Genomic DNA, 27,996 nt, shown 5'->3' with positions numbered 1-27,996 from the left:
GGAGGAGCCGGTCGCGCCGGGCTGGGCTGCGGGGCCGCGGGGCCGCGGCCGCGGGGGGACGGTGAGTAGCGGCTCGCGCTCCGGGGCGGCGGCGCTGCACTCACTCGCCGTCTCCAAGGGCTGAGGACCCGTCCGGCTCCGCTGGGGCGGGATCCGCCTCTCCCCGGCGCCCCGGGATGTGCCTTTCTCCAGGGACTGGAGGGGGGTTCGGGGGTCAGGAGCCTCCAGGCCCGGCTCCCATCCCCCGGCCCCGGCCGCCCAGCGCCCGCCTCCCCGCCTCTGAGCGCGGTGTCCTCGGTGCGGCTGGAGGAGGTGGGCGGCCGCGCCTGCCCGGAGCCCCCTCCCAGCGCCCTGCGGTCCGGTCTTCCCGGGTGTGGGTGCCTGGAATGGCCCCTTGGGCGGGAGAGCGCGGGGTGGGGCGGGGGCGAGGCGCTGCGCCTCCATCCTGGCCGAGCTCCCGGCGCCTGGCTCTCACCCGGTCCCCGGCCTGGGAAGGGGCGACTCCGGCGGGGCGGGACCCCAGCCCAGGGGCGTTCAGGGCCCGGGTGAGGTTTGATGGGAAGCAGGGTCCGGAGCTCTGCCCAGGCTTTCAGACCCCTCTCGTCCTTCGGGGGGCCCACCCGCCCCTAGTTGCTCGCTCAGACAGCCCGGGTATGAATGAGCCCGTCTGCGCTCTCATTGGCACTGGGTGTCCCCGAATTGCTTTACTCCAACCAGGAGCCCCAGGCAGCTCGCTCCCCGCAGGCGGAGGAACCCGAGGGTGTGGAGGCGAGTAGTAAACCTCACTGCCTAGCAGTTGGGGACCGTTTATTTCTCTAGGTTTTGTATAACTCTTAACATCGAGGTAATTCCATTGAACCCAAGGCGTGTTGCAGTATTTTTAAAATATAATCACAACTGTATTTAAGTGCAGGCTGTGATGGAAAACAAACAACCACACCTCTTCTGATCAGTGAGTTAACTCATCCTTTCCTTTTCTAATATATAAGACTGCATTGGTTGGCAAAAAAAAAAAAAAAAATCTTTAAAATTAAATTTGGGGTAAAAAGGTATGTAGAGCGTTACTGTCAATCTTTTAAATTGTACTCAGAATTGTGCTTATTTTCTAAGAATAGTTTCGATATAGTGCTTTAAGACTATAGAGGAGTGGCTGATAATCACAAAAACGGTGTTAAAATCTGATAGCACTTTTCTTTCTTCAAATTTTATTGTTTTTTAAATGACCATATAGTAAAATTGACTTTTTGTGGAGGTGTATTCTGTGAATTTTAGATTCATGTAACCACATGACAATCAGGATGTAGAACAGTTCTACCGTTCCTCCCCCCCCCCAAAAAAAAAACCCCCACAAAACTCCAACAAACTATGGTATCCTTTCCCTAACTCATCAATTACAGATGCTCCTCAATTTACGGTGGGGTTAGACCTGATAAACCCACTATAAGCTGAAAATAACTCGAAATGCATTTAATACACACTATGCTGTAGGGTATCAGTTGTTTACCCTCCTTATTTCCTGGCCGAGTGGGAGCTGCTACCCCCTATTTCTGCCCCCCCCCCCCAATCCAGTCCAGCATCACAGGAGTATATCATACTGTATATCACTAGCCTAAGAAAAGGTCAAAATGCAAAATTTGAAGTAAGGTTTCTATTGAATTCCTATCGTTTTCATACCATCGTAAAATTGAAAATTGTAAGTCGAACCATGTAAGTCTGGGACCATCTGTACTGTTTGTTCGTTCCTAGAATATCATATAAATGGAATCAGGTAATATGTAACCTTTTGATGCAGACTTTTTTGAGATTCCTCCAAATTGTTGCATGTATCATCAGTTTTTTTAAGTTGCTAAGTAGGATACCATGAGATGGATCTGTCAGTTTATACATCCACCCATTGAAGGACATTTGGGTTGGTTCCAGTTTTGAGTGATTATGAATAGAACTGGTATCAACATTGGTGTACAGGTTTTATTGTGAACCTGAGTATTCATTTCTCTAGGCCAGTGATGGCGAACCTTTTGAGCTCGGCATGTCAGCCTTTTGAAAAACCCTAACTTAACTCTGGTGCTGTGTCATATATAGAAATTTTTTGATATTTGCAACCATAGTAAAACAAAGATTTGTATTTTTGATATTTATTTTATATATTTAAATGCCATTTAACAAAGAAAAATCAACCAAAAAAATGAGTTCGTGTGCCACCTCTGACACGCGTGTCATAGGTTCGCCATCACAGCTCTAGGCTATTGCTAGGGTCATGTGAAGTATGTGTAACTTTTAAGAAATTTTTACACCGATTTCCAGAGTGGTTGTATCACTGCATTTTGACCAGTGACAATGTGAGAGTACTAATTGCTCCACAGCCTCCCTAGCACTTTGTATTGTCAGTATTTTTAAGTTTAGCCATTCTAATAGGCATGGAGTGGTGTCTTGTGGTTTTAATGTGTCTTAAACTAATGGATAAAGATGTTGACTATCTTTTCAGGTGCTTATTAGTTAGATTTCTTATGTTGAATTTTGAGGGATCTTAATATGCTCTGGATAAAAGTTATTTGTTCAACATGTGTTTTGCAGATATTTTCTCCCAGGCTGTAGCCTGTCTTTCACAGAGCAGATGTTTTAATTTTCATGAAGTCTAACTTATCAGTTTTACATTTTGTGGATCTTTTGGTATCATGTCTAAAGAATTCTGCCTAACTCCAGGTCAAGAAGATTTTCACCTTCTAAAAATATTTTTCTAAAAATTATAAGTTTACATTTCTACCTATGATTCATTTGGGGAATTATTTGTATAAAGTGTGAGGGGCTCAGCCGGCATGGCTCAGTGGTTACGCATCAGCCTATGAACCAGGAGGTCATAGTTCAATTCCCAGTCAGGGCACATGCCCAGGTTGCTGGCTCTATCCCCATTGGGGGGCGGCGTGCAGGAGGCAGCAAATCAGTGATTCTCATCATTGATGTTTCTGTCTTGCTCTTCCTCTCCCTTACTCTCTGAAATCAATAAAATAAAATAATATATATATATTTTTAAAGTGTGAGGGGAAGATTTACTTTTTAAAAATATGAATGTCCAGTTGTTCCATCACCATTTGTTGAAAAGACTGTCTTTCTCCATTGAATTGTTTTTGCGCCTTTGTAAAAAAAGTCAATTGGCTATATTTGTGTGTATCTAATGTGGGGACTTCTGTTCTATTACATTGACTTATGTATTTTTCTCTTTGCTAGAATCAAACTTTTTTCAATTAAGATAGCTGTATAGTATATTAACATCAGGTAATAAGACTTCCTCCAATCTTATTCTTTCTCAAAATTGTTTTAGCTATTCTAGTTCCTTTATCTTTCCATATAAAGTTTAAAATCAATTTGTGTCTAACTACAAAAAAATCCTGCTGTTACTTTGGAATTGCATCAAACCATAGGTCAATTCGGGGAGAATTGCTGTTTTTACTTTATTGAGTCTTCTCATCTATGAACATAATACAGCTTTCTATTTATTTAGGTCTTTGTTTCATTAGCATTTTGTAGTTTCCAGCATACAGATCCTGTACGTTTTGTTAGATTTATTCCAAATTATTTAATATCTTTGGAATTCTTATAAATGTCATTTAAAACTTTTTGGTTTCAAATTGTACATTGTTAGGATATAGAAATACATTTGAGGGTTGCGTGCTGCTCTTTATTGTGCATCCTTACTAAACTCATTTGTTAGTGCAGGATTTTTTTTTTTTTTAATTCCTTGGAGTTTTCTACATAGATACTCATGTCATCTGTGAATAGAGACAGTTTTCTTTCTTTTTTCCCTAATCTGTAAGGTGTTTGTTTGTTTTGCCTATTGCCTTGGCTAGGACTTCGAGTATGATGAATAGGAGAAGTGAGAGTGGACATTTCCCATAAGGGGTAAATGATCAGTCTTTCAGAATTAATTATGATGTTAGCTTCAGGATGTTTTAATAGATGCCCTTTATCTGGTTGAAGAAGTCCTCTCTGTTTCTAGTTTGCCATGCGTTTTTCTCACAAATGGATGTTGAATTTTGTCCAATATTTCCTTGGCATTACTTGATATGGTGATGTGTTTTTTCTTCTTTACTCTGTTAATATGGTGGATTATATTGATTGATTTTTGAGCATTGAACCCACTGGTGTTAATTCTTAAAAGTTTCGTAGAAGTCTTTGATGAAGTCACCTGAGCCTGGAGATTCCTTTTTAACTTTTAAGTTACAAATTCAATTTCCTTAATAGTTATGGGGCCATTCAGATTATCTGTTTTATAGAGGGTGAGTTGTGGTAGTTCATACTTTTCAGTGAATTGGTCCATCTCATCTAAGTTTTCAAATTCATGTAGAGTTGTTTGGTGTATTTATTCTTTTGAATCTGCAAAGTCTGTAATGATTGATATCCCTATTTTATTACTGATTTTGGTAATTTGTGTTTTCTTTTTCCTGTTTGTCAATTTTATTGATCTTTTTAAAAATCCAGCTTTTTGTTTCATTAATTTTATCTTTCTGTTTTCAATTTTATTAATTTCCATCCTTTTGCTCACTTGGGGTTTATTTGCTCTTCTTTTGGTACTTTCTTTAAGTGGGAGCTTAGATTATTGATTTGAGATTTTTCCTAAAATAAGCATTCACTGCTATAAATTTTCCCTCTGCACATTAACTGTGTCCCATAAATTTTGACATGTCTTCATTTTTATTCATTTCAATTACTTTTAAATTTTTCTCTTGAGCTTCTTCATTGGCCCACAGATTGTTTAGAGGTCTATTAATAAAGATTCAAAAATGAATGATACTGTGGCCCTTCATTTTAAAGAATTTACATTAGATAAACAGTGGGGAGGGGACCTTCATCATGGAAACAAATTCTTGCAATTCAGTATAACTATTTTCTGATAAGACAGGTATAGCTTATTTTATATTGTACAGTTTTTATGTTATGAAAAAATAATTTTATTTTCATTTTAAACCGCAGATTTGAGAAGATCTGATCACCTGGAAACAAAGTTGGTACAGAAACCTTTTCAACTCCAAAAATGTTGGAGGAAGATATGGAAGTGGCCATCAAGATGGTGGTTGTCGGGAATGGAGCAGTTGGAAAATCAAGTATGATTCAGCGATATTGCAAAGGCATTTTTACAAAAGATTACAAGAAAACCATTGGAGTTGATTTTTTGGAGCGACAAATCCAGTATGTATTTGGCCATTTTATCTTCTTGGTTTTGATTTGTGAACTGTGTCCAAGACTTTTGCCAGAATAATAGTAACTAATCACAGTCCAGTCCAAGGTTAGGCCTCAGAGGCAGTGGCTCATGAAATAGTTGGTGGTGGTTTTCGGTTACTCATGCTGTACATACTAAAGTATCTTTATCTTTCTGCCCTTCCCCACCTTCATCTTTTCTCCCTTCCTCTCTCCTGTTCTTTTCCTATTCCCCCCTCCAGCCTCCCTTTTCATTTTATCTTATATCTGCTCTGTATTTATTGGTGGCACTTTAAGCACTTCTTAAACACAAACTGATACTTCAGTCTAGTGAGATTCCATGCACTATTTTATTTGAAAGGAAAGTTACTTGTCTGTCAGAATACTTCTCATCGCTTAGAATATGGGATCTGTTTGTTTAAAATGTCTCTTCTCTTTTTAAAACTGGGCAAGACTATATAGAAGTTAGAGAGTTAATAATTAATAATTTGATTTTACTCTAAATAAATAAGAGAAAGCAGGTTTGGGAGGATTAAATACTTCTGTGAAAAGGAACTCTTCAAGAAATCCAATTTGATTCTAATACAAATCAAAGTAACACTTTTTGTCATTAGTCTTGAGAACTTTATAGGGTATCTCAAATTGTAAGAGACAAACTAAATTGTATTACGGAAATAAGTAACATTAAACAAATCTGACTTAACTAGCCCAGACATTAGCATCAAAGATAATTGTGTTCATTGTTTTAATGATTGTTGGATTTCTAATTTGTATTCTGTTATCCTGTTTGTAAAACTATTTTTGTGCCTGGCCGGTGTGGGTCAGTGGTTGAGCATCGACCTATGAACCAGGGGGTCACTATTTGGTTCCTGGTCAGGGCACACGCCCAGGTTACAGCCTCGATCCCCAGAGGGGGGGATGCAGGAGGCAGTGGATCAATGATTCTCTCTCAAAGTTGATGTTCTATCTCCCTCTCTCTGAAATCAATAAAAATATTTTTTTAAAGAATTTTTAAATATTTTTGTATTTGTTTCCTTTAGATATTTTAAGAAGATTAATGCTTATGTTTTTGTACTTGTTATCTGAATCAAATTAATATTTTAAGTATATGGTCGATTCTCATTATTTGTGGACTCTGCATTTGCAAATTCACCTACTTACTAAAATTTATCCATAATCCCAGAATTAATACTCCCAGTGCTTTGGTGGTCATTCGTAGACATGCACAAAGCAGCAAAAAATTTGAGTCACCCTACACACACATTCCCAGCCTAGGTGGAACAAGACGACTGTCTGTCTTTTTATTTAGTCTCTCAGACTGTAAACAAGTGTCTTTTTAGTGTTCTGTTTTTGTGCCACGTTTTTGTTGGTGATTTCACTGTTTAAAACGGCTCCCAAGCATAGTATTGAAATGCTGTCTAGCGATCCTAAATGCAAGAAGGCTGTGTGATGTGCTTTACAGAGATAACACATGTGTTAGATAAGTTATAGTGCTGTAGGCTGTGAGTTCAATGTTAATGAATTAACAACATATATGAAATAAGGTGTCTTTAAACAGAACCACACAAAAACAAGGTTATGTATTGATCAGCTGATGAGAATGTAATAACCAGGGGCTCGCAGGAATTTAACCCTGTATTTCCCATAAGAGCAGTAGGTTAGTTTTTGCTATTTCAGTGTTTGCTGTGACTTTATAGAATGTGAGCAAGACAATGGACTGTATGACAGAGTAAATTTTTGAGTTAAAGGGCAACCAAGCAGGTAAGCTGCAGTTTTCCTTTCCAGTTCTATCACTTGTGTAGCAGAGGAGAGCAAAAACTGACCTGAGGGAATTCTTCTTTCCCAATACTGCTCGGCTGAGGCCACTAACTGTGAATGTTGTCAAAGGGGAAAACATGGCAGGTAAATTCAAATCATGTGTAAAGTTAAAACTTTGCAGGAATGTCTTTCACCGTTACTTCCACTTGGTAATTGTATCTGCATTTAAAACTACTCAGACTTTTTCAGAGTGAAAACAATGTTTTTTAATACTTCCAAATTTGAAAGATAAAAATATACACAAAGCTATATTACTAAAGACATTTTCTTTACATTGAAATCTATCTCTTGTTTCAGAGTTAATGACGAGGATGTCAGATTAATGTTATGGGATACGGCAGGTCAAGAGGAATTTGATGCAATAACAAAGGCCTACTATCGAGGTAAATTGTGGGGGGTTTTGTTTGTTTGGGCATGTTCTTTTGGCTAAACAGAGAACTTTGCTTTTTTTGCTTCTCATAGAAAGGGTTCTCTTTAAGAATACTTAAATTAATTTCAAAGCAATTTTTTAAAATGCCAAGTCTTTTTTCTTCAAAGGATCTTGATGAGGGGTAAATAGTATTTGTAATATAGGGTGCTGGTCTCTGCCTTTAGAATTACATGATTTATACAGGCATCCCCAGCAACTGGTAAGTAAATGCCTATCTCTGACCCCAAGGAAGTGACTAGATAGTCAGAGAGTGAAAACTATCATATAAAAAAGTAAAGCCCCTGTATGTAGGATGACATTTTGTTACTACATGAAATTTCATGGGTAAAGCCTTTTCAGTGTGAAAGGAGTTCAAAGAAGTGTGAGATACATATGAAAGGAAAGAACTACAACTGTAGGATTTAAGATCTAAAATGTAGGGTTAAATTCCTCAAAAGAGCTTAGATTTCTAAGTTTCCATTACATTTTTCTAAAATTTTGTCCTTTTCTTATGGAATTTAAAACAGCATTTTTAGTGTTCCTCCAACTCACTGCCAATGGTGATTGTGATGAGAACAAAGTAACTGAAAGCTTAATCTAGACCGCCGTGGGCAAACTACGGCCAGTGGGCCGGCGGCCCTTTGAAATGAATAAAACTATTGAAGAAAAAAGACCGTACCCTTTATGTAATGATGTTTACTTTGAATTTATATTAGTTCACACAAACACTCCATCCATGCTTTTGTTCGGCCCTCCGGTCCAGTTTAAGAACCCATTGTGGGTTTAAGAACCCATTGTGGCCCTCGAGTCAAAAAGTTTGCCCACCCCTGATTCTAGTACCTTGTAACATTATGGCCTATTGATGCTTTTGAATATAAATGTTTTTTTTCCCCACTTTTGAAAATGTGGGATTTATTATTATGCAACTGAGGTCTAATAAAAACATAATTACACTAACATATAAGCAACCAAAAAGTTGGCTTTCTAAATTGTTACCAAGGAAACTTGACTTCCACTGCCCACTCTAAGAAAACATTTTGGGTCCTTGAGAAATAAGGGAGGTACACCTCTCAGGTGTCATCCTAATAATGTCACCATTCCTTACTGCTCACTCTTTTTACTGTGTCCTTAAAGGCTTCCCATCTATTGAAGCTTTGATTATTGCTCTCCTGTGGTGTGAGGTGAAATTATGTTCTTACTCCCAAAGCTCTTAAAATAGATCAAATTATGAATTTCATGAGCATTGACACTTTTCATTAATGGGTCCTAACTGCACAGTTTATTCTTGAGTAAAGGTTATTTGTACTTTTTTAGTGGGGTTATTATACCACAACTGCCTCCTCCCCTCTCCTTACACAAAACAGGAAAAAATAAAATAAACAGAAAACCTAGGTGGAAACATCAACAGGTAGGAGGAATGCATGAAATTGTCATTATTTTCTTTTTACTTACCTAGTTTACTTCTCTATAAAGACTTGCCCTGAAATATATGTTCTTTTTGTGAGGAAGAAAAATAGGTTGGGCTATTTTTAAACTTTTGATGAGTTGATATGGTAGTATTTTTAATCAGTATGCTACTTTTGGAGAATATATTTATTATTATGAACCTCTAGCTTAAAAAAGGCAAAACTGGTCAAATGTCGAAAATGGTTTGATTTGTATATAAATAAAAAGGAGAAAATGTTGGAACCATACAGTTAAGTAGATCAATTGGGTCCCTGATTAAAAATGACCAGGTAGCCTGGCTGGCGTGGCTCAGTGGTTGAGTGTCGACCTATGAACTGGGAGGTCACAGTTTGGGTTACAGTCTCGATCCCCAGTAGGGGGCATACAGGAGGCAGCCAATCAATGATTCTCTCTCATCAGCGATGTTTCTCTCTCTCCCTCCCTCCCTCTATCTCCCTCCCTCCCTCTCTCTCTTTCTCCCTCCCTCCCTTCCGCTCTGAAATAAAACATATATTTTAAAAAAAGACCAGGTAGCTAAAAATATTTTAATTTGCACTGTACTTGAATATTAATGCTTTCTCCATTTTTGCCGTAAGACCGTGTTCAATATTATTATCTTTTAACTTTTAAAATTTGGTTCATCCAGTTTGTTGTGTACTTCTTGTTTCGTACTTTTAAGGTGTCCAGAAATCATGATTTTTCTTTACTATATCTACAGAAAACATTCTGGGCCAGAAACTAAATAGAGCCCATAACTAGTACTTACATTTTAATTTACAGTGGGTGTTTAAATTTCTTTCCAGTTTGTGAACTAAAAGGCTTTAAACAGCTTGGATTTCCCTATATTTAACATTTTAACTTAAAGTAATCTCAAGCATATAAGTAGATGTCTGTGAAAAGCATTTCTTAAAATGCAACTAACTTTTTTAGTTCCTCCTTATACTGCTTTTCTTTTTGGTCAGCAGTGGAAGCCACTTGGTTTTCACATCCTTGGGGAGAGAAGGTTGCTTCCCACACCAATGGATTAAAAGTCCTGAGCTTTTATCTGATTAGACCACTCTTGACCAGATTACAGTAAGTAGTTAGAGGAATGGGATTACCCTAATTGGCTTGGTGCATTTAGGGCCTCAACTCCCAGAGCAGAGGCTACAGTTAGCCTGTCTAAACCCTGGCTGGTGTGCAGTGGGGGAAGGGTGTTCTCAGGAAGGGAGGGGAACTGGATGCCAGTTAGGCAACCAGGTAATACTTGCTAATAGTATAGATTCAGATGATGATGTAATTAAGTAGAAATAAAGACTAGGAAGAGAAGGAAAGGGCTAGCTAGGAAGCATGAATTAAGTAAAATATGGATTTAGTGATGAAACAATATGCTTTATGAAATTATGACTTACTGATTTATGTCCTAGAAATGTATTATTCAAGATGCATAAAAATTTTGTAAATTTTATTTTAAAGAAATAACAATTTCACTGTAATTCATTTAAAAGACCTATTATACCAAACACCATTGCTCTAAGGCATTTTTATATTCTTGGAATGCTGGCTTTATTGTATAGTGAGACATGTTGAAACATGACTTCCTTGTAAATAGGTTAGAATAGAGCACAGATCATATTAGGAAGCCTTTTGGGATCCCAAATTATTCCTCTTAAGCTCTTTAAAAAAAATTCTTTATTGTTGTATCACATATGTCCCCCTTTCCCCCCCATTGTCCTTTCCCGCCTCCCCCCGCACCCCCCCAAGCCCCTCTCTGTGTCCATTGGTTATGCTTATATGCATACGAGTTAAGTCTAGCCTAGGCAGTAGAAACCATACTTAGTACAGAAAGTTGCATACAACATAAAATAACTTCTCATTATACTTTTTTACTGTGATTGGTTCTAAAAAGATGCTTCTTTCTATGCTTTAGATTATATAGAGTGTCCAAGAGAATAAGGGACAAGCACTTTAAATCTAGAGTAATATCTATATAACTAGAGGCCCAGCACACAAAGTCGCACGGTAGTCCACCACCTCGCCCACCGCACGCCCTGCCCACCCGCCTGCTGCCCTGCCACACTTGCAGCCCCGCCCATCTGCCTGCAGCTGTTCCCAGCATTTGAACTCTCTTAAGGGTGGTTGGGAGGGAGTTTCCAATCCCACTCCTTTTCCTCTAATGGTTTCCTGCCCCTCCCCCTTTCCCTATGCTGGTCAGGAGAGCCTCTGGCTGCTCCCCCCTCAAGGACTAATCAGGGGAAAGAGCCTTTGACCTTGGCTATAAAAGCACCTGTCTAATCACTGAACTTATTAGGCCACCTGGAGTCCAGATGCATAAGTTACTTCAAATAAACATTGTTGGGGTGTGTGTGAAAATTTAGGTCTCTGATATTGAGAGGAAAAAGCTATTGCTTTAAAGTAATGACAACACCTATTTCAAATATTGTAATGAAAGTATGAAAAAAAAACCCTCACATAAAAAGGCTGCAAAAATGTTATTTTACTTTGAAGACAGTAATAACTGAAAATAACAGGTTTCTTTCAGGCCACTTCCTACAAAGGTAGCTGCTTTTTTATGTTTTAGGCCTATACAGAGGTCTTAAAAGACCCCTGACCTTGCTTTCTGAAGATTTTAGGTTAACACGTTTGTCTCAAAAACTGTGAGGTGCCTAATTTTTAAAACAACCAGCCACACCCCCTTCCTCAACCATATTGTCACATCATCCAAGTTATACTTTATAAACAGCCTTGATGTGCTACACACGTGCGTGCGGGTAAACTACTATGCCTGAGAAGTATATATTTACTATGCCTGAGAAGTATATATTTAGTAATAACTTAGTTACATTATTTTATTTTTGTGAAATGAGAACTGATCGACCAAACCTTTCAAACAGACCCACCAGCTGATAAATAACACCATGTGTTTGATTCACAGTACATTTGGGCATAAACACTTCAATTACAGCTTTGTATTTAGTATCAAAAACCTTGCCTTGTGTGCATGTTTTCGCTATAGATCCCTTGCTCTGGATTACATTTTGAAAACTGCCTATTACAGATAAAGCACCTTTCCAGGTACGCTTCTGAGAAACAGATGTATTTAAGCACACAAAGGTGTGTGCACACCTTTTTACGCACAAATGTCCATATGATGCCTGCGCCGCGCTCCCAGCACATGCCCACATGTGTGCGGCCGTGCACTGGGGTCCCAGCATAAACAGGCTGGCCCCGAACACACGGGAACCCTGCCAGCCTCCCCAGCAAAGTTAACTGGCGTCACTACACCGGCTGCGGCATGAACCTCTCCACCCCCATGGGGCTGGGGCCTGGGGCCGTGTGGCCCACACCCACCCCAGCCGCTCTGCCTGGGGCTCCGCACAGGGTGGGGGTGGGAGCAGGACAACCAGTGCCGCGAGGCGCCTCGGAGCTCCAGCAGGTCTCTCTTTAATTTTTTTTTATTTTTGTTTTTTAAATTTGCCATATTTGATTCAGTTCTTTTTAAAAAAATATATTTTATTGATTTGTTACAGAGAGGAAGGGAGAGGGATAGAGTTAGAAACATCCATGCAGCTGCCTCCTGCACACCCCCTACTGAGGATGTGCCTGCAACCAAGGTGCATGCCCTTGACTGGAATTGAACCTGGGACCCTTCAGTCCACAGGCCGACGCTCTATCCACTGAGCCAAACTGGTCAGGGCTCTCTTTATTTTTAAAAGACTGTGCCACACACACCTGGCCCCCAGCACCGCCTGGGCCTGGGCGAGGGGCCACTGGTGGTTTGCAGGCCAGCCGCGCCCCCAGTTGTGGTAGGGGTCCCCTCTGGGGCGCTGGGCCGGCCTGGGCGAGGGGCCGCATGGGGGTGGAGGGGGCTAGCCGCCCCACACTCAATCGGGGTGGGAGAGGCTGACCTGGGGTGGAGCAAGGGAAGGGTCTGGGTTTGCTGGCAGCAGTGGGATTCATAGTGACTGGTCTTTAGTCGTTATGGCGTTACGACCACTGGGTTTTTTTTATATAGATTGAGTTTCTGGTTGTGTTGTGGACCAACATTCGCGAGAATAAGACCACCAACTCCAATTAGGTCTTAAACAGCAAGCGAGGATTTATTGAACTGGCCAGTGACTGCCACAGGCTTTCCCCTGTAACAGCCCCGAGCTTTGTCTTTCGTGAGCTTTTATCCCCAGAAAACGCAAACGTCCTTGATTTACAGTTACAAGGCTCTAATCAGGACCTTGGCCGATGTCTGGGAGTGGGAGACTTGGAGTTATGCCTGGTTACCTATCCTTGACCCCATCCTTGTTAAAATTTTTTTACTGACATTCAATTCATCACAGTTGGTCTTCACCATTGTCAGATTTTACACTGTGTTCTCTAGAGCAGTGTTTCTTAAACTTGAATGTGCAAATGAATTCCCCGGGGAGCTTGGTACAATGCAGACTAATTCAGTGGCTCTGTGGGTGACACAGATTTCTACAACCTCCCAGGTGATGCTTATGTTGCTGGTCTTCACCTATACCAGCCGTGGGCAAACTATGGCCGGCCGGATCCGGCCCGTTTGAAATGAATAAAACTAAAAAAAAAAAAAGACCGTACCCGTTTATGTAATGATGTTTACTTTGAATTTATATTAGTTCACACAAACACTCCATCCATGCTTTTGTTCCGGCCCTCTGGTCCAGTTTAAGAACCCATTGTGGCCCTCGAGTCAAAAAGTTTGCCCACCCCTGAGCTATACTCAGAACAAGTCTTGTCGGGTCTTCCAGTTACTTAAGGATGGAATTACTCTCTACAATATTATGTTTCTTGGGGAATATTTTCTGAATTGCATTCAGAAATAGTAACTTAAAAATAACCAACAAGAAGAAATAGTAACTTTTTAAAAATAATCTTATTAATCAGAAATATTTGCTACTGGTGATCTTGTAATTGACATCACAAGTTTATTTAGAGCTCTGTTTCCTGATCTGTGGCTTGTTAACTATTCAAAGTTATTCCTTTGTGGGTGGTTTACTGGTATTTATGATAATGAAGTGACTTTTTCAATGATGTGATTCTTAGGGTAGGTAGTATAGAAGGAAGATTGAATAGTAGGAAAATTAAGGTCTTTTTAAAATATATGGATAGAAAACACCTGCTGCCTTTAAATATCAAAGTTGTAAGATGTCCAAATGACAACAGAGAAATTAAAATATTAACTTTCCTAAAGATACCTGGTACCAATACAGAACTGGAAGTCAAAGGAAGAAATAGAAAGGATAACAGTGTTACCATTGTAATTAGCTGGTGGTTAATAGTTGGAAAGGAGCCCTAGCCGGTTTGGCTCAGTGGATAGAGCATTGGCCCGTGGACTGAAGGGTCCCAGGTTTAATTCTTGTTCAGGGTATGTACCTCGGTTGCAGGCTCGATCTGTGACCCTTGTTGGGGTGTGTGCGGGAAGCAACCAATCGATGTGTCTCTCTCACATCAATGTTTCTCTCTGTCTCTCCCCTCACTTCCACTCTCTCTAAAAATCAATGGGAAAATATCCTCATTATAGGAAAGGAGCAAAAGGGAGGCCAGACATCATAAGCATGCCATCTAGAAGGTGCAACTTCACACTCCCCAGGGAACCACCAGTCCATTCCCTGCTAATCACTTGGGGAAGGGGTCCAACAAAGGGGAGATGGGTGCATGTGTAGTAAAGTTAGGGTTATGTAGGGAAGGTGCCTGCCAGTTTAACCTGGAAACAGAGATAATTAGCTAGAGGGGGTGGGCCACTGGAAGTGCACGAAATCTTAGAATGTTAAAATCTGCAGAAAAAGGAATTCTTGCACTCTGGTTCCTCCTTTGTTCCTCTGGTTTTGCTCCTGCTTCCTTGCATTCACCTCCCCACACTTAATGGACTGATGGACTGCAGCTGGGAACACAAGCTAAACTAGCCTGATGCTGGATTGGACTGTGCAAATATGAAACAGAAACTTTGGGCAGCAGCTTTAATCCCAGCTCTGCTAAGGACACAGCTGGACTTCTTCCATGGTGGGACGGAGTGGAGTGGGAGGGAACCTTGGAAACTCAGGGGTTTAATTCCACACAAATAAGTGCCACTCATACCAGCCTCAAAAATTCCTTTTCTTGTGACATCGCAAGAAGCCCACTTCACCAGCATCCAGTGCGGACATGGAGGGCACCCTACCAAAAATAACAGTATAGGGTCATTTTTGAATCAAGAATATTTATAATAGCTAGTATGTTGAACAGGGCACAGCTCATGAGGTACCAAAATGCAACTTTTGTTTTGTCTCTCACATCCCTTTGTATTTGACTAGAGGCCCGGTGCAAGATCTGGTCGGGGAGGGACCGCGAGAGGGCTCCAGAACGTGTCCGGCCCTTCTCACCCAGTCCCGATTGGCCAGACCCCAGCAGCAAGCTGACCTACCTGTCAAAGCGTCTGCCCCCTGGTGGTCAGTGCACGTCATAGCGACTGGTTGACCGGTCCAACAGTCAGACCCTTCGCATATGAAGCTTTTATTATATAGGATCAGGCAGCAGGAGGAGGTGCACTCTTTTCCTTTACCCTCAATAAACCCCCCCCCCCTTCGTCTTTTCTGTCACTCTCCAGTAATTTTTTTTAGCTGCCTCATAGTTATTTCTAGTCATGAACATGACCTTAATTTGGTAATGGGAATAGCCAGTCATGTATGTTAATCAAAACTCCAAATGTAATTTAGCATTAAATCTCTTATCCTCTCTGGAGTCTTACTTAGCAGGCTAGTACCCGTGGTCTCCGAAAGGAATATTGGTTGTTTCCTCCTCCCACTTTCTTCCCCAGCGTGTAGAGATGGTTCTTTATTCTCTTGGGTCAGGCCTAGGAGAAGAGCAAAATGGGGACAAGAACACTGTGGTAGGTTTCTGATGTTGGGGCCTTCTGGATGGCAGATGTTTAAAGATGATTTTCTAGGAAATCATCCTGGATTCCTCCAAGGCTCCCATTCTTGGGGATGTTTCTTCAGGGCAAATGTATACGTCATTTGGGCAGTTGCTTTGCCCCTTTGTGGGACTCATCATTTCATCCCCATCTTCCTTTATGCTAAGCTCTCATCACCCAATAAATAGCCCTATTGAACATGATTTAAAATGATCCCATGCTGCCCTACCTGGTTTGGCTCAGTGGGTAGAGCGTCGGCCTGTGGATTGAAGGGTTCCAGGCTGGATTCCAGTCAAGGGCACATGCCCTGGTTATGGGCTCCATCCCCAGTAGGAGGGGTGCAGGAGGCAGCCTGATTCTTTCTCATTATTGATGTTTCTATCTCTTCCTCTCCCTCACCCTCTCCCTTCCTCTTCTGAAATCAATAAAAATGTATTTTTAAAAAAATTCTTGCGGCACACCAGTTGAAAATTGCTGACTTAGACAATAAATCCCATTATAGTTTAAGCCAGTTTTCCTTGAGTTTAAACAAAATAATAAATAAAATAAAATAAAATGATCCCATGCTGGCTTATCTCTTGGATGTGGCTCCATGCTTGTATGAAATTCTTGTGCATTGTCTTGTCATCAGGGGGAGCACAGTTACACCCAAATGCAGCTCTCTCCGTTTTTGTCTGTTGGTCTTGTCTTTTTACTCTTGCTCCCAGCCACTGCATCTTTCTCAGGCTTGAATCAAGCAGAATCAGTCCAGAGTTGCTGGAAACACATATCAAGCTCCTTAAATGGTCTTGCTGAAGTCCATTCCTGCTAGGTTCAGAAGAAGGGGAAGAAATGATAATACTCTTCCCCCATCCATCCCACCTTCTTGAAAGAGAGAGAAGGGTTGGGCTAGACCAGTGATGGCGAACCTATGACACGCATCAGAGGTGACACGCGAACTCATTTTTTTGGTTGATTTTTCTTTGTTAAATGGCATTTAAATATATAAAATAAATATCAAAAATATAAGTCTTTGTTTTACTATGGTTGCAAATATCAAAAAATTTCTATATGTGACATGGCACCAGAGTTAAGTTAGGGTTTTTCAAAATGCTGACACGCCGAGCTCAAATTCGCCATCACTGGGCTAGACAGTACTTCCTCTAAAGAAATCCTTTATTAATCTTCCTTTTTCCACCTTCTCAGTTCTTCTAAAAAAATATTCTTGAAGTGCTTGAGGGAGTTCCAGAGTTGTGTAGGATTTATAGCTACGTATTTCCTTTGTAAATTCTACAAATAATGATCTCACACACATTTTGGAATCTGGTATTTATCATCTGTTTTTTTGGTACCTCAGTCAAAAAGAGCCCTCTTTTAACTTTTTGGCAGAATATTTTCTATGGATGGATGGTTTCACTTAGGGGAAATTAAAACAAACAGTTGTGCAACATTTGTCAAAATTTAAAAACTGCAGAAGTAATCTAGGTTGTCTGTTTTTCATTTTGGTAATATATTTAGTTTAAATGAGATGAGTTGGTTGCAGCATTCAGTCTGAGGCTTAGTATCAAGTGAACTATACAGCTTCAGAGATTCATGTGCCCTTCTTCCTGAAGATTATAATTACTCTTTGTTACAACTTATTTCTGTTGTCTCGCTCAAGGTTTTATATTTTCTGTAGTTCTTTTTTCTATTTTCTGTGCTGTACATTGGATAGGTCACTTTTCTCCTTGTTTTTTAGGCACATTGACTCTTTCTTATTATGGTGATTACCTGTAACTTACGACACTTATTCTCTTAGTTTAACCTTCCCTTCCCTCCAAGACACCAACAGAGCAGTTCTTGGCACAACTGGGTGGAAGTAATTTATCTGGGAAGTGATCCCAGGAAGTAGAAATAAAGAGACTAGGGAAAGCAGGAGAAAAACTTGTAGAGGGTGTGTTAATGAGCTAATTATAACTGTAGGCAGTGAGGGATCCCTGTGCAGAACCATTCTAGGCACACCTCAGGAAGGCCCTACCAACAGGAAGATCAGGTATTTATCCCATCCCCCGTAACTTGAAGCTTCTCCCCAGAGGCATCAATTCCACAAACCCAGGGGCCCTCTGGAGCATCAGAAAGCACCGGAGGCAGGAAAGCAGCGAGCACCTGCAGCATGTGCTTGAGGTAGGGGACTAGCAACAGGCGGGAACTGTCTCCACAGCTGCAGTGGCACCTGGGGCTGAGCGGGTGCAGGTGCTCCAGTGTCTAGTGCAGAAAATGTTTATTTGCCTCCCTTGATTACTGAAACATGTCACCACCACATTTCAGACAGGGCTTCAGCACATTCCCACATTCCTTTGATCTCTCCCACTCAGCACCCCACTAAGTAATTTGGGGTTGTTATGAATACACTTTTTCTTTTATCCTTTTTTAAAATTTATTTATCTATCTATTTATTTATTTGATTGTTTAAAGTATTACATATGTCTCCTTTTTCCTGGATTGATGTCCCACCCCGCCACTCCTGCCCCTCAGGACAAGCCCCCACCGCCCCAGTGTCCGTGTCCATTGGTTGTGCTAATATGCATGCATACAAGTCCTTTGGTTGCTCTCTTACCCCCCCCCCCTTTTATCCTTTATTTTATTTTATTTTAAATATTTTTCTTTAAGTATACCTGGAAATACCTATTGGACCCTCAAATTAAATGACAATTGAGTAGATAGAAAATTCTTGGTTTCAAACTAACAAATAGTTTTATAATAAAACTTAGTTAAATCAAAGTTAAAGTGTGAATAAATAATGTTTTATTTGTAGTTTAAGTAAAATTTAGAGTTCAAGTAAATAAAAATTTATTTACCAATATCCTCATCAATTTTATTCCTTCAATTTTGACAAAGTCTCAGGGTCTATCTGCCTGTTTTCCCCTTACAAATTGTGTAATTAATTTAATCTTTGGTTTTAAACCTGTCTGGAGTAGAGATTTTCCCAGATGAAGCCTCTGTTTTTGTAGTAATACTGAACTGCCAGTTCTCTCTTTCCTCGTTTTCTTTCTACTGTATTTCCTCTGGCAATAAACAAATTGTTTTTGGCCTTAGCGTGTCTTAGGTAGCCCAGTCCGTATGTCTGAGTCTCAGTAGGACACTTACCCCTGAGGAATCGGGAAGGAAGGTGCGACAGTAAGAACACAGGCCTCGATGCCCGGAGACCCTCTGGACCCGAGGACAGTTTTTCTAGTGGTCTGCACATCTGCTTTTTGTCACTGTGCCGCCTGGTTCAACAACTAATAATAAAAAGAGTAAAAGAGTTTCTTCCAGACGGTTTCTGCTTACATTTAATTTTAGCTGTAATCAACCTAATGTGATAGTTGATAGATAGAATATTGCCAATGAGTATAGTATGGGGATTATATAGTTAAACGGTAAAAAACTAAAACCATTTATTTCCCTTTCTTACTGTATATATTTTTTTCTTGACCCTGGTTTGTAACTGATATTTGTTAGCATCATTGGTATTCTGCTACCAACATGAGATAATAACAGATTTTTAGAAAAGTAAATAGAATTATGATTTTTTTCATAGATTTTTCTTAAATCTATACTGAAAGAAATTAAGAAGCAAATGACAAGTATTAACAGGAAGAACTTGGCAATAGCCCATCATTCATGTTTAGTTTACCATTCTCTGTAGCTCTTATAATGTAATTTAATGTATTAATATTTCATGGTGTTCCCCCCCCAAAAAAAGTTTATAATTTTGAGAGAACTTTGACACTTATACAAGTTTGAGAACCACTGTTCTTGGTAAAAATTGGTTCTTTGAATTAGAAAATAGAGTTTATATTTTAAAAAATAAGCAGAGTGCTAAAAGATAAGTTCACCAGTTATTTACATGAAAAACTGTTTTTAGGTAAAAGTTGCCCTCACCCTTCACAGGATTGTTAAATTAATTTAAATAATATGTTTATTTTGTGACCTTACAGGAGCCCAGGCTTGTGTGCTTGTATTTTCTACTACAGACAGGGAATCTTTTGAAGCAATTTCCAGTTGGAGAGAGAAAGTAGTAGCTGAAGTTGGAGATATACCAACTGTGCTTGTACAAAACAAGATTGATCTCTTGGATGATTCTTGTATAAAGAAGTAAGATGGCAATTTTTGAGGGGGTGGCGATAATTCTATAAAGTTAAAAACTATTTTAATTTTTGTATAAACTTACAAAATTTAGGGACGTTTATATAAAGAATGCCTTATATTTAAAATTTCTGTGAGCTGTTCTATGTGATTGATTTGTTTTAAAAAAAGTTCTTACTGAATCATAAGTAGAGAAAATTAAAGGATTAAATTTTGAAGCTCCTTTTAGAATTCTAGGCTTAGGTCTTTGCACCACAAATCCAGTTCTTCGTTTTAAGTCAAATGTAGATCTAGTGATAATGCTAAAGAAAACATTTAAAAATATTTAAATATATGAAAGATACTTTAATAAAGAGTAAGTAGATAGATAGCCTATGTTGATGAGTTTCATATTGTTTTGTATTTTCAGAACTATTATGCTCAAATTTGTGAATGGAGTTTAGCATCCAGCTAATTTTTTTCTATAAGTATTTGCTCATTGTATTATTAAAGTTTTGTTTATGTGTTCTTATGTTATCTGTTGCTATACAAGAGATTAGTCTAACTTAGTGGCTTACAACAACCAACATTGATTATTTCTGTTTCTGTAGGTCAGGAATTTGGGATAGCTTGAGGGTGGTTCTGGTTCAGTTTTCCATGAGGTTGAGGCAAGATATTGGCTAGGCTGTAGTCACACACAGGCTTGACTGGGGCTGGAGGACCTGTTTCCAGGTTGATTCACTCAGCTGGCCATTGGCAGGGGCTTAGCTCCTTGCCACGTGGATCTTTCTCTCTAGGGCTGCTTGAGTGTTCTTACAACAAAGCAGCTGGCTTCCCACAGCCGGCAAGCCAAGAGAGAGCAAAGCAGAAGCCACATGTCTCTTAGGACTTCGCCTCAGAAGTTACATGCTATCGTTTCTCTATGTTATTGATCCCATTGACCAACCTTGACTACAGTGTAGGACAGTGATGGCGAACCTATGACACGCGTGTCAGAGGTGACAAGTGAACTCATTTTTTTTTTTTTGGTTGATTTTTCTTTGTTAAATGGCATTTAAATATATAAAATAAATATCAAAAATATAAGTCTTTGTTTTACTATGGTAGCAAATATCAAAAAATTTCTATATGTGACACGGCACCAGAGTTAAGTTAGGGTTTTTCAAAATGCTGACACGCCGAGCTCAAAAGGTTCGCCATCACTGGTGTAGGAGGAGCCTACACAAGGGTATGAAGACCCGGAGCGTGGGGAGACGGGACGGAATCATTGGGAACCATTTTGGAGCTTAGCTACTATAGTCTTAATAAAATCAGGAGTCCACCATCAGGAGTCATAATAAAACTAAAGTTAGGAGTCCACTCTTGTAGAGACAGCCTTACTATACTGTTGACTTTGACTTTGGCAGCAAAGTAGTTTCATAGCCAGTAAGAGTAAATAAGTACTGCACTATGTGATTTTCAGAGTGTCATTAAATTCAAATGTTTTTAAACCAGAAGAGAATATTAAAGTATTACATAAAGAAAAGCGATATTTTGCTATTTTAAGGCTAGAGTTTAGTGACTTTATGGAAAAGTGTGTGTTTACAGTTACAGTTTCATGATTGGTGTTTATCAGCTCCCACGAGTAGTGAAAACAAAACCCTGTTCAAGCTGAGAACACAGCTTTAACTAGTCTGGAACATCTGACACCACCCTCCCCCAAGCTGTATCAATAAATGCTATAAAAGTGATTTTTTTAAAAACAAGCTATCAGAAAGTATCTCTATAAGCACTTTTTCCTCCCATTGATATAGCGAGGAAGCTGAAGCACTGGCAAAAAAGCTAAAGCTAAGATTCTACAGAACATCGGTGAAAGAAGATCTGAATGTGAATGAAGGTAAAAATTTAGCAGGAAATCTGTTTTACTCTTCTTAGTTTTCTGTTGTGTTGTTTAGAAAACATTTATGATGAGAATAGAATTTTATTGTCACCTATCATTAAGAAAAAAATTAAAGCATGATGCTTCTTTGAGTTAGAGTTTTTAATTATTCACTGATGTCTTGGAATACTTGGTACTCTACAGCAAAACTCTGCTGGGTGTTTGTTTTGTTTTTTATCTTTAAAAGTATAGCTATGTGTGAGTGTATATGCATGTATGTGTTTTTCATGCATACCTTTTAAAATTACTGAATTGTTTTAGAACTCCACAATAGGTGGATATTCCAGTAGGTAGTTACAATAGCCTTAAATTAATAGTATTTCCTAGTTTAAGAAAGTAATATTAGAGAAAGAGGATGGTTATTTTTCTCATTCCAGAATTGCTACTTATTATATTAGATAGCAACTGGATTGTTGCCTAGGTGTCTTTCTGGGTAGGTATTTTTTTCACCTAAAGAAATGAGACATCATTTAGTGTTGCTGAATATTAATCACTATTCAAGTACTGAAAACTAAAGAGCCAATGATTACAGATACTATTTCATTTCTTTACTAATAAAATGCCACTATCTGTTTATTAGTATTGCCATTCATTGTACATAGGTATTGTTGAAATAAATTTACAAGTTGAATTTTTTAACTAGATTGTATGTTTCTAATTTAATTTTAAATTTGTTTAATAATATAAATATTATAGTAAGTAATATGCAAAAACATATTTTATCTGCATAAGTCATACTGACCTGGTAGGCTTTTTGTTCATTTTTATTCTAGTTTTTAAATATTTGGCTGAAAAGTATCTTCAAAAACTGAAACAAGTAGCTGAGGATCCAGAATTAAGGCATTCAAGTAGTAACAAAATTGGTAAGTACCCAGGACATTTTAGACCCATGTTTACCTGGTGAATTTATTTCCCATTAATTATTATCTTATTTACTATTTTTTCATACCGTGTGCTCAGTTGTTTAAGAAATGTGATTAGAATGTGATAGATCAATGATTATTACATTTAGTAGTATCAGTTCTCTAATTAAAGGTATATTGATTCTCATTATGTAACACATTAAATACAGGCTCTCTTCATCCCAATATTTAAAGACAGTTTTGTCCATCCTTCCTGTGCAACTTCATGCCCCACTTTTATGTATATACCCCTTTTACCAGTTCCACCAGAGGTCTTGCTCTTTCTTGAACATGCCCAGGGCTGTCCTACTTTTCACTTTTGCTCATTTTGACTCTTCTATCAAGAATAACCTCCCTTTCCCATCTCTGTCAAAGAACTTTTTTTTTTTTTAATCCACACCCGGAGAGCGGAAGGGAGAGGAAGAGACAGAGAGAAACACCAATGTGAGAGAGACACATCAATTGGTTGCCTCCGGCATGCCCCCAACCAGAGCCAGGAGCCTGCAACCCAAGGTATGTGCCCTTGACCGGAATCGAACCCAGGACCCTTCAGTCTGTAGGCCTACTCTCTATCCACTGAGCCAAACCAGTTAGGGCTGTCAAAGAACTATTTATTCCTCATGGACTATCTAGAAAGCTCGCTCGGCTATGTAATTGGCCCCATGCTTTTCCTTTAAGTGAACAAAGATCTAAGTCCAGGACATTGCCAGGTGTCCAGTTCCACCTGCTTCCTATAATTCCTCCTTTCTAATAAATTAGATGTCACTCATCCTGTCTTTGAACCATTTATGGGATCTTGTGTCTCTTTTATGGCACTTAACATGAATGTCTTATACATATATCATTATTTCTTTGTATACTAACCTCATTTATTAGATTGTAAACTTCTTTTTTTCTCTTTTAAAGATTGTAAACGTCTTGTGGGCAGGAATTGCTCGCAGTCACCTTTGTGTTGTTGATAGTGTCTCTGGCCCATAGTTCTGTGTATCAAGGATGATAAATAGTTCAGAAAGACAAGCACAGTTCAAAACAGAATCTATAATGGTTAAACTTTTTTTAAAAAAATTATCTTTTTTATCTACTCATGACTTTAATTATCCGTAGACCATTTTGTTAGTTTAGCTTCGATAGGAAAATCTTACGTTACTACCAGCTTTTACATAGGTAATGTTTTGATTAACTTAAAATATCACAAATACTGTTAACTATGTCAGGTATTCTTAAGGAAGTTATCTGATATAAAGTTAATAAGCGAAATTATTATAATTATTTTATTTACTAATTCCATATTTCAAAAATAGTGAAAAGATGCAGAATAATGTGTAGAATATGTCACCATTGGAGTAGCAGAGGGAGGAAAAAACAATATATATATATATATATATATATATATATATGTATGTATGTATTTTTGCCTATATATGCATAAAATATCTCTTGAAGGATACATAGGAAACTTGATAAAACATGCTTGCCTTAGGGGAATAAAACTGGGGTGGTGGTGGGAGACTTCATTGTGAACCCTTTTGTACCCTTTGAAATTTGAACCATAGGTATTTCTATTAAAAATAAATGAAATGAAAAGGAAGGCTTTCATTTGTAAATGAAGTTGTAAATACTTGGAAATATTACTGATTCACTAAGAAGCTGGATGCAGTCTTCAGTAGGTAATCCTGAGACATGTCACTGTCAATCTCTGTGTCCCCCTTCAATTTATTACAGGTGTCTTCAACACATCTGGTGGAAGTCACTCGGGTCAGAGTGCAAGTACCCTTAATGGTGGAGATGTCATCAATCTTAGACCCAACAAACAGAGGACCAAGAAGAGCAGAAATCCTTTTAGCAGCTGTAGCATACCCTAAAATGTTACAGGCAGGAAAAGAATTGTGCAATTCAGTGAGAACTACATCCAGCTGTCATGGTATGTTACAAGTTTTTTAGCAGATTTTGCACCTAATGCTTTGAAAGTTGGCAGACTTAAATATTGATCTGCAGTGCTTTTCAGAATGGAGTGAGATCTTTGGAGGAAAAATTACTGCCCTGTGGACTCATTTTAATTTTTTTTACATTAGACGAAGCTTCTCCTGTTTTTGAAGGAATGCTGTAAGAAATGTCAAAAACAGGTTTTGCTGAATTTTAAATGCTGGAAAACATAAATGAAATGCCTAAATATATTGGTACAGATTGTAATATTATGGGTCAAGAAAAGATAGCATTCTTTTTCTGAAATTAGTCATCTAGCTTTTCTGGGAAATAGTATTGAATCCAAGTACTTACAAAAAATAATAATGAAAGGTAGACCCTAAGTTTTGTGAGACTGCATTAGTATGTACTTGGGCAATGTTACTGTGCAATATCTGTACCAGGCGGGGTGTGGAGGTATGCATGCAGGTACTTGGTATTGAAGTAAATTGAAGGTGTGTGCAGTGTTTAAGGAAACAGAATCTAATTCATTCATTCATAGAATCATTTACACATTGTGTGTATGTTAAAAGTTTTTATTTTCAAATAAATTTCAGACATATATTTTGCAAAAGAGCTGGGATTTAAATAGTGTTTTGTGCCAAAAAGTGTATCTAATTTTTACAGTGCTTTACTATCAGAATTTATATTGTTTATAATATCTTTTAAAAGCAGTTTTCCTCTCTGATGGGGTAGATAAAAGAGGAGTTTAAATGTTTTAGTGCTAGATCATCTCTCAGGTGAGACTTGTTGCAAAACTTTCCACGTGTCCCTCATAAGCATAGTGAGCTTGTGCTGGCCAAGTCCTGGAGCAGACACAGCACGTCTGCGGTTACTCCCTAGGCCTGGGAAGCACACTGATGCTTCCGGCGCCTTTGCTGCTGATTGAAAACACAATTTTGAACTTCTAGGATTATGCTAACAATTTTAAAAAATGCACAAGAGGTGATCTTTTATTGTAATCCACATTATGGATTTTATAATGCCCTGCAACTGTAAAGCATCTTTTTGTTTACACATTTTTGTATGGTATTTTAACATTATCGCTTGGAAATTTCTATAACCTTTAATTTGTACAGTGCTTTCTCAAGACCTCTGTCAGGAACAAATATAAAATAATTTTTTTTAAGAAATGATTTTAATATGTAATCATGTGGCAGAGCATAAATTTTGTGACTTGGGACAGTAGCTTTCCAGCTAAGATAATTGCATGAACTGTTAAAACTAATTATCATTTATCAAGGATTTTGATTTTAACCCTTTGCAATATACCTTGTTTTCACAGGATTTCAAAATGTGTAAAAATAACTTCTTGAAAAATGTGCGATCAAGTTCTTTTTCATTATTTGTAAATGCATAATGTTTTATATATTTCTCTTGTATCTTTTCTCTCTTTTTTTCCCCCCTAAGTCTTCCATCTGTGCCACTCGCATCCCCCATCCAGATTAATGTTGACAACCTAATAGAATTTTCTGGGACGTGTCTTTGTTAAGTGGTCAAGAGTGGATGTTTTCAGAATATTGAAATAATCTGGCATTATGTATTTCAAAGTAACATATAAAATTTTATTTTTTTGTCACCACTCCCATTGCTGGCAGTGGGATAGATGTTGGGAAAAACTCAGTTCCTATCAATGGGTACCTGCTGGTGATTCATCTTTCCTTTTCTACTCTCTTGAAATATAGTCTCTCTAATTTTTGCACAAAATATATTTTGCATCAAATAGTCTTACGGTTTTTAGTATCAGAAAAATCACATTATGTAATATGTTGTAGTTGTATTTCATATTAATTAAATGTGTGTTGGTAAAAGTTTGTTACTGTTCCATATAAAAAATATAATCTCTGATGGTTGCAGTTCCCCTGATATTTGTAATATAATTTTGTGTACTTATTTTGTCTTTTTTTTTGCAAGAACCGAAATCTGTTACACATTTGAGTTTTTAATTTGCACTTCTGTATTTTAAATCTAACCATAATTAATCATTATACGTTCTCAATTTAATTAATTATAAAACCTAAATTAACATTAATTTTTCCCCCTGAGGCCCTTAATTCCTTTAAATAACTTTACTCTTAGTGTCTAACGAACCATGGTTGCTGAAGAAAACTTGTGTAAGCCTCCAGGAGGTTGTGCATTTGTGCTCTGATGTATTTTTTATATTATGGCTAATGTTTAGCATTCAGACATATAGCTTTGTAATAACTGCCATATTTCAAAGTTCCCGAGGTTTCCTTTTCCTCTTTCAGTCTCCTATTGAATTAAATAGCACACAGAACAGCACATATAAGGCAGTATCTATAATAATAAAAGCATAATATGCTAATTAGACCTTCCCTACCAGGGAAGCCTGGGTCCTGGGTGCCTGCTGGTGGCTGGAGAGAAGCCCGGGTCCTGGTTGCCAGAGGGAAGCCGGTGCCGGCAGCCGGGGGAAGGCAGGCCTCCTCTTGCACAAATTTTTAAAAAGTGCCACTACCAAAAAGAGGATGGACACCTCCCTGTGGAGTGAAGTTAGATGGTTGTTTCAGAAGTTGACAACTCAGTGTAGAAAGAACACTCATTAATGCACCCACTGAGCCTGTGGCTGTTAGGGACTGGAGTCTATTCTGAAGATCTCAGAACGAGGAGTTGGCTTCAGGACCTAATGTCCCAACTTATAGTGAACTATTTTAATGTAAAATATTAATTGAGCATCCTTTTCAAAACCTCTGAAATAGTTAACTGGTAATTTGCTGAAGTGCTCCCATTACTGGATAATCTGTTTCTCTGAAAACAAAGTGAATTATAAAGATTTCCCACACTGCACAGTCAATCTAATGAACAGGTAGATTTATTCAGTTTTAACTACTAGTTACGAACATGTGTACTGTTATCACTCTTCAAGTTTTCACCCTAAAACATGTAAGCTTATCTTACTAGTGAATTTGTTTGCTAACAAACTATTTAAAACCACAGTGGACTCTGGAATATCCAATTACCTAATTCCCAGGTAAATGGATGGATTAGCTGTAATAACTTTTATTAGTACTCCTTTTCTTCTCTCTCTTGAAATATCTATAGTAGGATACTGGTAGATGGTCTAAAAATAAAAACTTTGGATTAAAAGGAAATCTCAACCCCTTCTATATTTTTGTTACTACTACATAATGCTTTTGTAAATTTGAATGAAAAACCACTTGTATGTATTACTATTGGGTTGCAGTTATGCACGTGAGCTTAATTTAAAATATACTACTTAATAAAAATTTCATGAAAGATTAATTCCAATAATCAAAAAATAAATGCATTTCAACGCCTGAATTTCGTTTGATATGTGTCACCAGCGTGGAACCAAATAGTAAAAGGAATAATATGACTTATTTAAAAATCAAAACAACTTAAAAATATTTCATATTTCAGATAC

At 38.4% G+C, this 27,996-nt stretch overlaps 1 protein-coding gene across 1 annotated transcript; it reads left to right on the top strand.

Moving 5' to 3' along the window:
* RAB23 (RAB23, member RAS oncogene family) lies at positions 1 to 27,893 on the top strand. The gene is made up of 7 exons (XM_081094147.1): positions 1 to 61; positions 4,969 to 5,184; positions 7,309 to 7,394; positions 19,685 to 19,841; positions 21,605 to 21,687; positions 22,503 to 22,592; positions 24,354 to 27,893. Exons 2-7 carry the CDS (start codon positions 5,030 to 5,032, stop codon positions 24,491 to 24,493), a joined length of 711 nt encoding a protein of 236 aa, XP_080950273.1. The 5' UTR covers positions 1 to 61; positions 4,969 to 5,029; the 3' UTR covers positions 24,494 to 27,893.
* Positions 27,894 to 27,996: the final 103 nt, after the last annotated feature.

This window comes from Myotis nattereri, assembly GCF_964212035.1.
Source record: "Myotis nattereri genome assembly, chromosome: 6".
Lineage (NCBI taxonomy): Eukaryota > Metazoa > Chordata > Mammalia > Chiroptera > Vespertilionidae > Myotis > Myotis nattereri.
The sequence above is the reverse complement of the archived record's forward strand: the minus strand, read 5'-3'. Positions and strand labels throughout refer to the sequence as shown.